The 12,483-nt window shown below is 49.4% G+C and overlaps 1 protein-coding gene across 1 annotated transcript in view; it reads right to left on the bottom strand.

Annotated features, from left to right (window-relative positions):
* The window catches only part of LOC132574920 (rho GTPase-activating protein 39-like), a 357,248-nt gene that overhangs the window by 163,588 nt on the left and 181,177 nt on the right, over positions 1–12,483 (bottom strand). The window contains 1 exon segment of the mRNA XM_060243173.1: positions 582–1,016. Within this exon segment, the coding sequence (XP_060099156.1) occupies positions 582–1,016 (435 nt within the window).

Below are 12,483 nucleotides of genomic sequence, written 5' to 3'. Positions count from 1 at the left end.
TGGTTCTCCCAGATAAGAGTCCACACATTTAACCACTACAGCAAACTGGCTCTCAGAGATTTAAACTTTGTAAAGGACAATGACAAACACAATTAAAGTTGGTCTTTTTAAAACTTAAAATATGCTTAAAACATTAGCATTCGTTGGTTTTAAAGTTGCTTTCTTTGTATTTTTCCCATGGGGTCCAGGGAGCTCTGGCTCTTTCCCTTCCTTCCCCACGGGACGGGGGGGAGCCTCAGCCAATAGAAGGAAAAGAGGCTTCACTCAGTAGCTCTGCTGTGCAATTAGGAGAGCCTATCAAAGCAAGCTCTCCCTCCTCCCCTTCCTCCCAAGTGAGGAGCCTCAGCCAATGCAGAAAACAGAGGCTTTGCTCTGTAGCTCCTGTGCAATTGAGCAAGCCTGACAAAGCAAGCTGTGATGCAGAAGGAAGCAAGAGAGAGGGAGAAGAAAGCAGGTGACAGCCGGTTGCTCAGGGGCCTGATAGGAGCCCTCCAGCGACCTGATACTCCAACCCCCCCCGGGCAGCATGTTTGACACCCTTGCTTTAGAATCCCGCCCATTTCCAACATGGTGGGATTTACCTTTCTGTTTCTTCTTTGACGGTGGCAAACTGGGAAGGCTGTCGGTTCGGCCGGCTCGGCTCCGGCACCTTCTCTCCGCCTTCCAGCTCCTGCTCCAGGGACGAGCTGGTGCTCCCTTCCCGGCTGACATTGCTGCTGCGGCCGGGGCTGTTCTCGGTGGAGGCCCGGGGCGACTCCGTGTTCTGCTTCAGGGTCTGCAGCTTGGCCAGGGGGATGATGTCGCAGTTCTGGGGGCGGTGCCACACCGTGCGCTGGGTGGTGGCATTGTAGTAGTAGAAGCGCGAGGTGTTGGGGTCAAACAGCTCCCACCACTGGTTCTCGTTGGTGCGCTTGATGCGGACGCCGGCCGGGGGGTCCCACACGCACTCCCCCGTGATCAGGTTGGCGTACATGCGCTCCCGGGTCCGAGGCTCTATGATTTCCACCCATTCCAGCCTGCAAGGGAGACAAGGCAGAAACACCATTGTTTCACACAGGGTTTTTGGTAGAAAAAGCCCAGCAGGAACTTATTTGCACATTAGGCCCCGCCCCCTGGTGTCACCATTGTTTCACACAGGGGTTTTGGTAGAAAAAGCCCAGCAGGAACTTATTTGCGCATTAGTCCCCGCCCCCTGTGTCACCATTGTTTCACACAGGGGTTTTGGTAGAAAAAGCCCTGCAGGAACTTATTTGCACATTAGGCCCCGCCCCCTGGTGTCACCATTGTTTCACACAGGGGTTTTGGTAGAAAAAGCCCAGCAGGAACTTATTTGCGCATTAGTCCCCGCCCCCTGGTGTCACCATTGTTTCACACAGGGGTTTTGGTAGAAAAAGCCCTGCAGGAACTTATTTGCGTATTAGTCCCCGCCCCCTGGTGTCACCATTGTTTCACACAGGGGTTTTGGTAGAAAAAGCCCAGCAGGAACTTATTTGCGCATTAGTCCCCGCCCCCTGGTGTCACCATTGTTTCACACAGGGGTTTTGGTAGAAAAAGCCCTGCAGGAACTTATTTGCGCATTAGGCCCCGCCCCCTGGTGTCACCATTGTTTCACACAGGGTTTTGGGTAGAAAAAGCCCTGCAGGAACTTATTTGCGTATTAGGCCACACCCCCTGGTGTCGCCATTGTTTCACACAGGGTTTTTTTGTAGAAAAAGCCCTGCAGGAACTTATTTGCGCATTAGGCCACACCCCCTGGTGTTACCATCGTTTCACACAGGGTTTTTTGTAGAAAAAGCCCAGCAGGAACTTATTTGCGCATTAGGCCACACCTCCTGGCGTCACCATTGCTTCACACAGGGTTTTTTGTAGAAAAAGCCCAGCAGGAATGTATTTGCATATTAGGCCACACCCCCTGAAACCAAGTCAGCCGGAACTGTGTTCCTCTGCATTCCTGCTCAAAAAAAAAGAAAAGAAAAGAGAGCCCTGTTCCCAAGCAACGTTCCCTCTAAGCTGAGTTAGTGTGAGTTAGCTCACAGATTTCTAGCCTCCGGCTCACACTTTTTTAATAATAATAATAATTTTTTATTTATACCCCACCCTCCCCGCCAAGGCAGGCTCAGGGCGGCTTACAAGACATGGTACATATGCCATGATATTCAAAATAATAACAATTAAAATACAATTCATAAATTTAAATTAATTTAAATTAAATAATTATGGTCAGGGACCTGCCTATCTACGGGACCGCCTTTCCCCATATATCCCCCAGAGAGCACTGCGATCAGGGACAAAAAATCTGCTGTCTGCCCCTGGCCCAAAAGAAGCCAGGCTATGCGCAACAAGATCTAGGGCCTTCTCGGTGGCAGCACCAGAACTCTGGACACACCCTCCCAGAAGCTATAAGGGCCCTGCGGGATCTGTCGGCGTTCCGCAGGGCCTGTAAGACCGAACTGTTTAGACAGGCTTTTCTGGTTGACTGAAAATGGGCTGCCACCGGACATCCTACAGAAGCTGGTGGTCATAGTCAGAACCCAATACCGCCAGACTGGATTGAGATAGCGTAATAGTTTTAAACTGATAAATGTATTATGGTTTTATACGTTTTATGGAATTGATTGTTTTTATGATACTGTAAGCCGCCCTGAGTCCGCTTGCGGAGAGGGCGGGATATAAATGCAAAGTAATAAATAAATAAATATCTAAAAACCATATAATTTAATGATGCGACAGTCTCAGTATATATAAAATGGCTTAATATTATTGCCAAGGTTCCATCTTGAAGAAGCAAGTTGGAAGAGGGCGGTTTTACAAGCCCTATGGAACTTATTAAGATCCCGCAGGGCCCGCACCTCCTCCGGCAGCTGGTTCCACCATTGGGGTGCCTTTATAGAGAAGGCCTGCTCCCTTGTTGCTTTTAGCTTGGCCTCCTTTGGCCCAGGGATTTTCAGAAGGTTTTGTGAACTAGATCTCAGTGTAAGTAAGTAAGTAAGTAAAATTTTATTTGTATCCCGCCCTCCCCCGCCGAAGCAGGCTCAGGGTTCCCCAGTGCTCTCTGGGAACATATGGAGAGAGACGGTCCCTAAGGTAGGCAGGTCCTCGGCTCTTTTTTTTATTTAGCTCAGGCTTTTTGTCTTAACTCAGGAAGGAGGACCCCCGGAGCACAATAATTTATGGAGTAGCTCACAGCTTTCATGCCAGTCGCTCGCAAAGCAGAATTATTCTCCAACGCTGGAAGCCACGTTACATAAAAACCTTACAAATAAGCTACTCTGAGCGAAAAACAAACCTTCATCATTCACTCCTTCCAAAACAGAAAATATTTCAAAGGAGGTTCCTTCCCCGCCCCGCCAATACTCCTCAACATGCAAAGAGATGTGACATTTCTTGGCACATTTTAACACAGCAGCTAGGATTCTTCTGGCGCAAAGATGGAAATCTCAAGAAATTCCCACGAAAATGGATGTAGTGGAAAAGGTTTTGGAAACAGCAGAGCTGGACTTTTTATCTCAGCTGTTAACTGGGAAGTCTAAAGAAGACGCAAGAAAATATTGGAATAAATTTTATGTCTGGTTAGATAATCAAAACTTCTAAGATTCTCTGATGTGAGCTTATCTTTCTTTTTTTTCCTGTACTTTATAGTAAAAAAAATTTTTTTATTGAATTTTAAAATTGAGTAAAATTTAACAAAAAGAATATATTATAAAAGGTGAAATGGAATCGGTGCAGTTGCAATAAAATAACAGAGGACAAGCTATGATAAAAAGTTAATGTAGAAATACAAGCTTAGAAAGAATTTCTAGTTAAGAAGAAGATGATGATGATATTGGATTTATATCCCGCCCTCCACTCCAAAGAGTCTCAGAGCGGCTCACAATCTCCTTTACCTTCCTCCCCCACAACAAACACCCTGTGAGGTGGGTGGGGCTGAGAGGGCTCTCACAGCAGCTGCCCTTTCAAGGACAACCTCTGCCAGAGCTATGGCTGACTCAAGGCCATGCCAGCAGGTGCAAGTGGAGGAGTGGGGAATCAAACCCGGTTCTCCCAGATAAGAGTCCGTACACTTAACCACTACACCAAACTGGCTCTCCGCGTCCGTTAAAATAATACGGAATTGTATGGCGGTCTTTTATCTTTAAAATCCCAATCCCCTGTCCCTATTTTGTCTTTCTTTCTGAAACTAATAAAACTTTCTGAAATCAACATTTGGAACTGTTCCACTTTGGGGGGGGGGAGACAGAAAAGTCCTGGGGGGGGGGGGGGGGAATACCACTAAAATTAGTCCTATCACCCAGTCCTTCACCTCTCTTAGTCCCACCTTGGTTCACAGCTCTCCTGATATGGATCACAACGTCTGAAACTGGTTCCTCTTTCATAAAAGGGAAGGGGAGGACTAGGAGAAAGGAAGGGGGAATGGAGAAAAATCCCACAGGGTTCCTGTCTCTTTTCATGCTGCTGGGTGGGTACAACGGAGGGCGGGTGATTTTGAGCGCAGAAAGGGCAAAGACGGCTTCACGCCCCTCCCGAGCGACAGCTGCTTGAGCCCACAGAGTTGGATCCATTTAGCAAGCTGAGACACTTCTTACCGGCAGAAGGAGCCTTCCCGTTCTGAGCGTCTTGTACCCGAGCAGAAGGCTCCTTCTGCCAGTGAAAGGTGCATCTCCGATCGCCCGACGTATTCATAGGATTCAGTTCAAGAGGAGCTGCGGGCCCCGCGAAGTCTTGCTCAGTTCCGCAGGGCCTGCAAGACTGCCCTCTTTCAGCTGGCCTTTCCTTAGTGCAGATTCTGCTGTGCCGTCGTTAGGAAAATCTGTAAACGAGTACGATCGGAAATTTTGGAAAACATAGCACCGAGTACGATCGCATGAAATTGTTGGTTTTGATTAGATGGTTTTAAGGGAATTTTAAGGAAATTGTATAATGTTGTAGATTGTTGTTTTATTCTGCAATCTTTGTATTTTGTGAGTACGATCGGAAACGTTTGAAAATGTAGCACAGAGTACGATCGCATGAAATTGTTGGTTTTAATTAGAGGATTTTAAGAGAATTTTAAGGAAATTGTACAATGTTGTATATTGTTGTTTTATTCTGCAATCTTTGTATTTTGTGAGTACGATCGGAAACGTTTGAAAATGTAAGCACCGAGTACGATCGCATGAAATTGTTGGTTTTAATTAGAGGGTTTTAAGAGAATTTTAAGGAAATTGTATAATGTTGTAGATTGTTGTTTTATTCTGCAATCTTTGTATTTTGTGAGTACGATCGAAACGTTTGAAAATGTAGCACCGAGTACAATCGCATGAAATTGTTGGTTTTAATTAGAGGGTTTTAAGAGAATTTTAAGGAAATTGTATAATGTTGTAGATTGTTGTTTTATTCTGCAATCTTTGTATTTTGTGAGTACGATCGGAAAGGTTTGAAAATGTAGCACCACGTACGATCGCATGAAATTGTTGGTTTTAATTAGATGGTTTTTAAAGGAATTTTAGGGAAATGGTATAATGTTGTAGATTCTTGTTTTATTATGTAATCCTTGTATTTTATATTATGTTGTGAGCCGCCCTGAGCCTGCTTCGGCGGGGAGGGCGGGATATAAATTAAATGTTGCTGTTATTATTTTTATTATGATTAGCTTCGTACTTTTACCGCTGACGGCGAAAGCAAAGATCCACAGGAGCGGCTCAGCCGGCCCCAAGGGGGGGCTCGTTGATTCTTATTTACAGACCTCGTCCATGACAACAGAATGCTGATTCTGTGAACTTAAGAGGCAGATCATGAGAAGGAGGGCAGGAAGGGCTGCATCCGTGCTTAGTTCTCGTGGCCCTTTCTTACACACCCAGGGAAACACTGACGGCCATTTTGGGGTCAAGGCAGGAATCTGTCTAGGCCAGCTTTGCCAATGATCTTGGAGGTTTCTCTCATTTTCCGGGCAAGGAGCGGGGGTCACTGCGGCTGTATGTGTGTGGGGGGGGGGAAGAAGGTATTTGCGAAGTTTTTGCATTGTGCAGGGGTTTGGACTAGATGACCCTATGTTTCTGGCTTCTTAATATAAGACAGGGGTGGCCAGCGGTAGCTCCCCAGATGTGTTTTGCCTACAACTCCCATCAGCCCCAGCCAGCATGGCCAATGGCTGGGGCTGCTGGGAGTTGTAGGCAAAAAACATCTGGAGAGCTACCGTTGGCCACCCCTGATATAAGAGGTTGTATGTCAGCAGTTCTGAGTTACAGCAGGTAGAAGTCACCTGGTTCAGGTGAGCTTTGGGCTCTTTCCAGGTATCATTGTAACCTCTCTAAATCACCTGTGTGCTCCAGCTTCAGAGAAGAAGAAGAAGAAGAAGAAGAAGAAGAAGAAGAAGAAGAAAGCTGCAGTTTTAAACTTAGCCCTCTACTCTGACTCTCAGAGACTCAGAGCGGCTTACAATCTCCTACATCTTCCTCCCCCACAACAGACACCGTTGTGAGGTAGGTAGGGCTGAGAGAGCAAGTTTGGTACAGTGGTTATCTGGGAGAACCAGGTTTGAATCCCCACTTGTCCACTTGCAGCTGCTGGAATGGCCTTGGGTCAGCCATAGCTCTCACAGAGTTGTCCCTTGAAAAGGGTAGCTGCTGTAAGAGCTCTCTCAGCCCCACCCACCTCACAGGGTGTTTGTTGTGGAGGGAGACGATTATAGGAGATTGTAAGCCGCTCCGAGTCGAGTCTCTGATTCAGAGAGAAGGGCAGGGTATAAATCTGCAGTCTTCTTCTGCTCTCCCAGAAGCTTCCCTTTCAAGGACAACAACTGCAAGAGTTATGGCTAACCCAAGGCCATTCCAGCAGCTGCGAGTGGGGAATCAAACCCGGCTCTCCCAGATAAGAGTCTGCACACTTAACTACTACACCAAACTGGCTCTCTATTAGAGCTATGGCTGACCCAAGGCCATTCCAGCAGCTGCAAGTGGAGGAATGGGGACTCAAACCCGGCTCCTCCCAGATAAGAGTCCGCACACTTCACCACTACACCAAAACTGGCTCTCCACTACACCAAACACACAATGAGGCGAACCAACCCATACTCCATGAAACTCTCACTGGATTGCTTGTTTTAATTCTTTCACTGTAAAGAAAACAGATCCTGGTCACTTATGCAGCAATGTATTTTTTAAAAATTTAATTATGTAGGTGTGCCTGACAGTGTGCATAAGCAAAATATACGAAGCTGCCTTGGGTACACAACAGCTGCTTTGCAGGTGGGTGACAGTGGTTGCAAAGGGAAATTTGGAAGCCTGAAAGGGCAGGGGTGGAAGGGCGGGGCGGGTCTCTGGCTGTGAAGATCACCATCTAAAACAAGAACTCTACATATTCAATCCACCCCCTCCCTCTAGGATGCAAGATCACTGTTGCATGCCTTGGCACGAGCCGCAAGTAAAAAAAAAAATTGGACATAAAAACTGCACTCCAAAGAAGGCAATTCTATTTTTTTACGATTATATCTATGACCTCCGTGCATCTGATACCCAGACTTTGAGAGTACATTCCACAAGATTCATGAAGCCAATAACTATCAGCCAATCCTAAATGTTAGCTTGGATTCCTATTGGTGGAGATGGGAGAGAAATCAACTGTACTTTGGCTTGCAGGCTTTCCCAAAGACGCCCCATCCCCACTCCTCTTTCCCAAAGAGGCTCCCCACTCCTCTTCAGTATGTAAGCGTAGCATTAGGGTCTTTCCCCCCCCCCTTTCCCAATTATCCGGCAGGGTTTAGCTTCTATTTTCTGCACGCTTCCAATCTGCTGACCGCCAACCTGCATATGAAGAACATATGAAGCTGCTTTATACTGAATCAGACCCTCGGTCCATCAAAGTCAGTATTGTCTTCTCAGACTGGCAGCGGCTCTCCAGGGTCTCAAGCTGAGGTTTTTCACATCTATTTGCCTGGATCCTTTTTTGGAGATGCCAGGGATTGAACCTAGGACCTTCTGCTTACCAAGCAGATGCTCTACCACTGAGCCACCGTCCCTCCCTGCATGTGCCAGTTCAGACGCAGCTAAACCAGAACCCGTTGGATGAGCTCACCAGACCAGGGGGCAAGCCTTGGGAACAGCGAAGACCCCAATACCCACCTACCCACGAGCCATTGGTGCGCCTCACAGATACCGCCCACCCTAGTTTCAGAAAGCAGCAAGGCGATATTCACAGAGGACAAGATACAAGGAAAAGATGACATGCCGTGGAAAGGTTCGGGCTTGAATACTAGGACTATTTCCCTCAGCGATCTGAGATAGATTCCTAGTCTCAGTCCTAAAATGTGTCTGGGCAAAGGCTGGACTTTTACAGAATATGTGGGGGTGGGAAGAGAGGCAGAAGAAGGACTATAGAGCTGGAGCGGCCAAACTTCCCTAATGTAAGAACCACACAGAATAGATGTCAGGTATTTGAGAGAGATAAGAAGGAAGGAAGGGAGGGAGGGAGGAAATAGATGGGGAGAGGAGGGAGGGAGAACCACACGGAATAAATGGCAGGTGTTTGAGAGAGACGAGATGGATGGAAGGAAGGAAGGAAGTAAGGAAGGAAGGAAATAGGTGGAGAGAGGAGGGAGGGAGAACCACACAGAATAAACGTCAGGTGTTTGAGAGAGACGAGATGGATGGAAGGAAGGAAGCAAGGAAGGAAGGAAGGAAGGAAGGAAAGGAAAGGAAAGGAAGGTGGGGAGAGGAGGGAGGGAGAACCACACCGAATAAATGTCAGGTGTTTGAGAGAGACGAGATGAAGGAAAGAAGGAAATAGATGGGGAGAGGAGGGAGGTAGAGGCAGAAAGAAAGCAACTTTAACTTAAAATGCATTCTTCAATAGCTTGAAGAAGCGATTTAAAGAGAGAAATGCCTTCTCCAAGCTGCCTGACAGGGGGGGTGGGGGCTTCAAAAGCCACACAATATGTGTTAAAGAGCCACAAGTGGCTCTCGAGCCACAGTTTGGCCACCCGTGCTATAAGCCACCCTTCTCAAAACAGATCTAAACAACACTTTTGCATATGGAGACTTATTGATTCTTCACCATCCGCTGGTAATCCTGTGAGGCAAGGCAACGTCTCCAAACGGAAGGCTGAGGGTGGGAAGGAAGGAGGAGAGAGAGAGAAAGAAGCTCTGGCTGAGAGGCACGGGCTCGTCTAAGGGTCCCAGAAGAAGATGAAGAAGAAGATTAAGATGAAGAAGATGATACTGGATTTATATCCCGCCCTCCACTCTGAATCTCAGAGTCTCAGAGCGGCTCACAATCTCCTTTATCTTCCTCCCCAGACAACAGACACCCTGTGAAGTGGTGGGGCTGAGATGTCTCTCCAGCAGCTGCCATTTCAAGGACGACCTCTGCCAGAGCTCTGGCTGACCGAAGGCCATTCCAGCACATGCAAGTGGAGGAGTGGGGAATCAAACCCGGTTCTCCCAGATAAGAGAGCTCTGGCTGCCCCAAGGCCATTCCAGCAGGTGCAAGTCGAGGAGGGGGGAATCAAACCCGATTCTCCCAGATAAGAGAGCTCTGGCTGACCCAAGGCCATTCCAGCACATGCAAGTGGAGGAGTGGGGGAATCAAACCCGGTTCTCCCAGAGAAGAGAGCTCTGGCTAATCCAAGGCCATTCCAGCAGGTGCAAGTGGAGGAATGGGGAATCAAACCCAGTTCTCCCAGATAAGAGAGCTATGGCTGACCCAAGGCCATTCCAGCAGCTGCAAGTGGAGGCGTGGGGAATCAAACCTAGTTCTCCCAGATAAGAGAGCTATGGCTGACCCAAGGCCATTCCAGCAGGTGCAAGTGGAGGAGTGGGAAATCAATCCCAGTTCTCCCAGATAAGAGAGCTCTGGCTAACCCAAGGCCATTCCAGCAGGTGCAAGTGGAGGAGTGGGGAATCAAACCCGGTTCTCCCAGATAAGAGAGCTATGGCTGACCCAAGGCCATTCCAGCAGCTGCAAGTGGAGGCGTGGGGAATCAAACCTAGTTCTCCCAGATAAGAGAGCTATGGCTTACCCAAGGCCATTCCAGCAGCTGCAAGTGGAGGCGTGGGGAATCAAACCTGGGTCTCCCAGATAAGAGAGCTATGACTGACCCAAGGCCATTCCAGGATGTGCAAGTGGAGGAGTGGGTAATCAAACCCGGTTCTCCCAGAGAAGAGAGCTATGGCTGACCCAAGGCCATTACAGCAGCTGCAAGTGGAGGCGTGGGAATCAAACCCGGTTCTCCCAGATAAGAGTCTGCACACTTAACCACTACACCAAACTGGCTCTCTTAGAGAAGATTTATACCCCACCCTTCTCTCTGAATCAGAATCTCAGAGTGGCTCACAATCTCCTTTCCCTTCCTCCCCACAACAGACACCCTGGGTGGTGGGTGGGGCTGAGAGGGCTCTCACAGCAGCTGCCCTTTCAAGGACAACCTCTGCCAGAGCTATGGCTGACCCAAGGCCATTCCAGCAGGTGCAAGTGGAGGAGGAGTGGGGAATCAAACCCGGTTCTTCAAGATAAGAGTCCATGCGCTTAACCACGACAGCAAACTGGCTCTTTCGAGTTCCCCCACCCCTCGCTCCTCGCCCCCTCTGTGACACAGAGGCTCTTGAACCAGCAGTTCTGAGCCACGCCTCAGCAAGCTCCTTTGCTGACAGCCAGATTTCAGCCTCGTCTCCTCTGACTCATCCTGCACCTAAGAAGTGCCCAAACACAGCACGGCTCCCGAACGCGGACTCCTACTTTAGCGGGTTACAAGCCGGGACTTTTAGCCTTCTCCGTCCTACCAAATGCCCAAATTCCCCACAGTTCCCGCACGCCTCGGCTACCTCGTCTGGGGAAATGGTCGCAGACAGGACTTCGAGCCGCCTCCATTCGATTCCCGTTCGGAGTTCTGCAGAGACGAGCTTTTCCAACGGTGCTCTCCGCCAATTAAGCCGGGGGATTCTGCAGCCTAGCCAGCCAGCCACCTGCCGCTCTGCCAGATGCGCCGCTTGGCCTTAGCAGGCCCCTTCCGGCTAGCGGGGCCTTCCGGCTCCGACGGGGCGACAACGGGTAGTCGCAGCTGCCCGAGGAAACCGGACCGGACTTGCACAAATCCGACTCTGGCATGCGGCTGAAACAGGCTCCAGGTGGAATGGGGGTGGGCTTGCAAGTCAGAATGCTTCGCTCAGCCAATCCTCTACAAGCAGAAGGGGGGGGCACTGCCATAACTAGAACGCCTTCGCCGTTTGCCCATCGTTGTTACCAAGAGCTTTTGCACAGAGGGTGGGCCGGCTCTGAAAACGACGCCCTTTGAATTGCCAAGGGAAAAAGAAGATGATGATGATGATGATATTGGATTTATATCCTGCCCGCCACTCCAAATCTCAGAGCGGCTCACAACCTCCTTTTATCTTCCTCCCCCACAACAGACACCCCGTGAGGTGGGTGGGGCTGAGAGGTCTCTCACAGCAGCTGCCCTTTCGAGGACAACTCCTGCGAGAGCCACAGCTGACTCAAGGCCATTCCAGCAGCTGCAAGGGGAGAAGTGGGAAATCAAACCGGTTCTCCTAGATAAGAGGCCGCGCACTTAACCACTACACCAAACTGGCTTCTTCAAGTAGAAGAAGACTGTAGATTTATACCCCACCCTTCTCTCTGAATCAGAGTTCTCAGAGAGGCTTGCAATCTCCTTTATCTTTTTCCCCCACTACAGACACCCTGAGAGGTAGGTGGGGCTGAGAGAGCTCTCCCAGAAGCTGCCCTTTCAAGGACAACCTCTGCCAGAGTTATGACTGACCCAAGGCCATTCTAGCAGCTGCGAGTGGAGGAGTGGGGAATCAAACCTGGTTCTCCCAGATAAGAGAGCTCTGGCTGACCCCAGGCCATTCCAGCAGCTGAAAGTGGAGGAGTGGGGAATCAAACCTGGTTCTCCCAGATAAGACAGCTGTGGCTAACCCAAGGCCATTCCAGCAGGTGCAAGTGGAGGAGTGGGGAATCAAACCCGGTTCTCCCAGATAAGAGAGCTCTGGCTGACCCAAGGCCATTCCAGCAGCTGCGAGTGCAGGAGTGGGGAATCAAACCCGGTTCTCCAGATAAGAGAGCTCTGGCTGACCCAAGGCCATTCCAGCAGCTGCAAGTGGAGGAGTGGGGAATCAAACCTGGTTCTCCCAGATAAGAGAGCTCTGGCTGACCCAAGGCCATTCCAGCAGGTGCAAGTGGAGGAGGGGGGAATCAAACCCGGTTCTCCCAGATAAGAGAGCTCTGGCTGACCCAAGGCCATTCCAGCAGCTGAAAGTGGAGGAGTGGGGAATCAAACCTGGTTCTCCCAGATAAGAGAGCTCTGGCTGACCCAAGGCCATTCCAGCAGGTGCAAGTGAAGGAGTGGGGAATCAAACCCGGTTCTCCCAGATAAGAGAACTCTGGCTGACCCAAGGCCATTCCAGCAGCTGCGAGTGCAGGAGTGGGGAATCAAACCCGGTTCTCCCAGATAAGAGAGCTCTGGCTGACCCAAGGCCATTCCAGCAGCTGCAAGTG

The sequence above is a fragment of the Heteronotia binoei genome, chromosome 7 (assembly GCF_032191835.1).
Source record: "Heteronotia binoei isolate CCM8104 ecotype False Entrance Well chromosome 7, APGP_CSIRO_Hbin_v1, whole genome shotgun sequence".
Taxonomy (NCBI): domain Eukaryota; kingdom Metazoa; phylum Chordata; class Lepidosauria; order Squamata; family Gekkonidae; genus Heteronotia; species Heteronotia binoei.
This window is presented reverse-complemented; position numbering and strand designations above follow the sequence as displayed.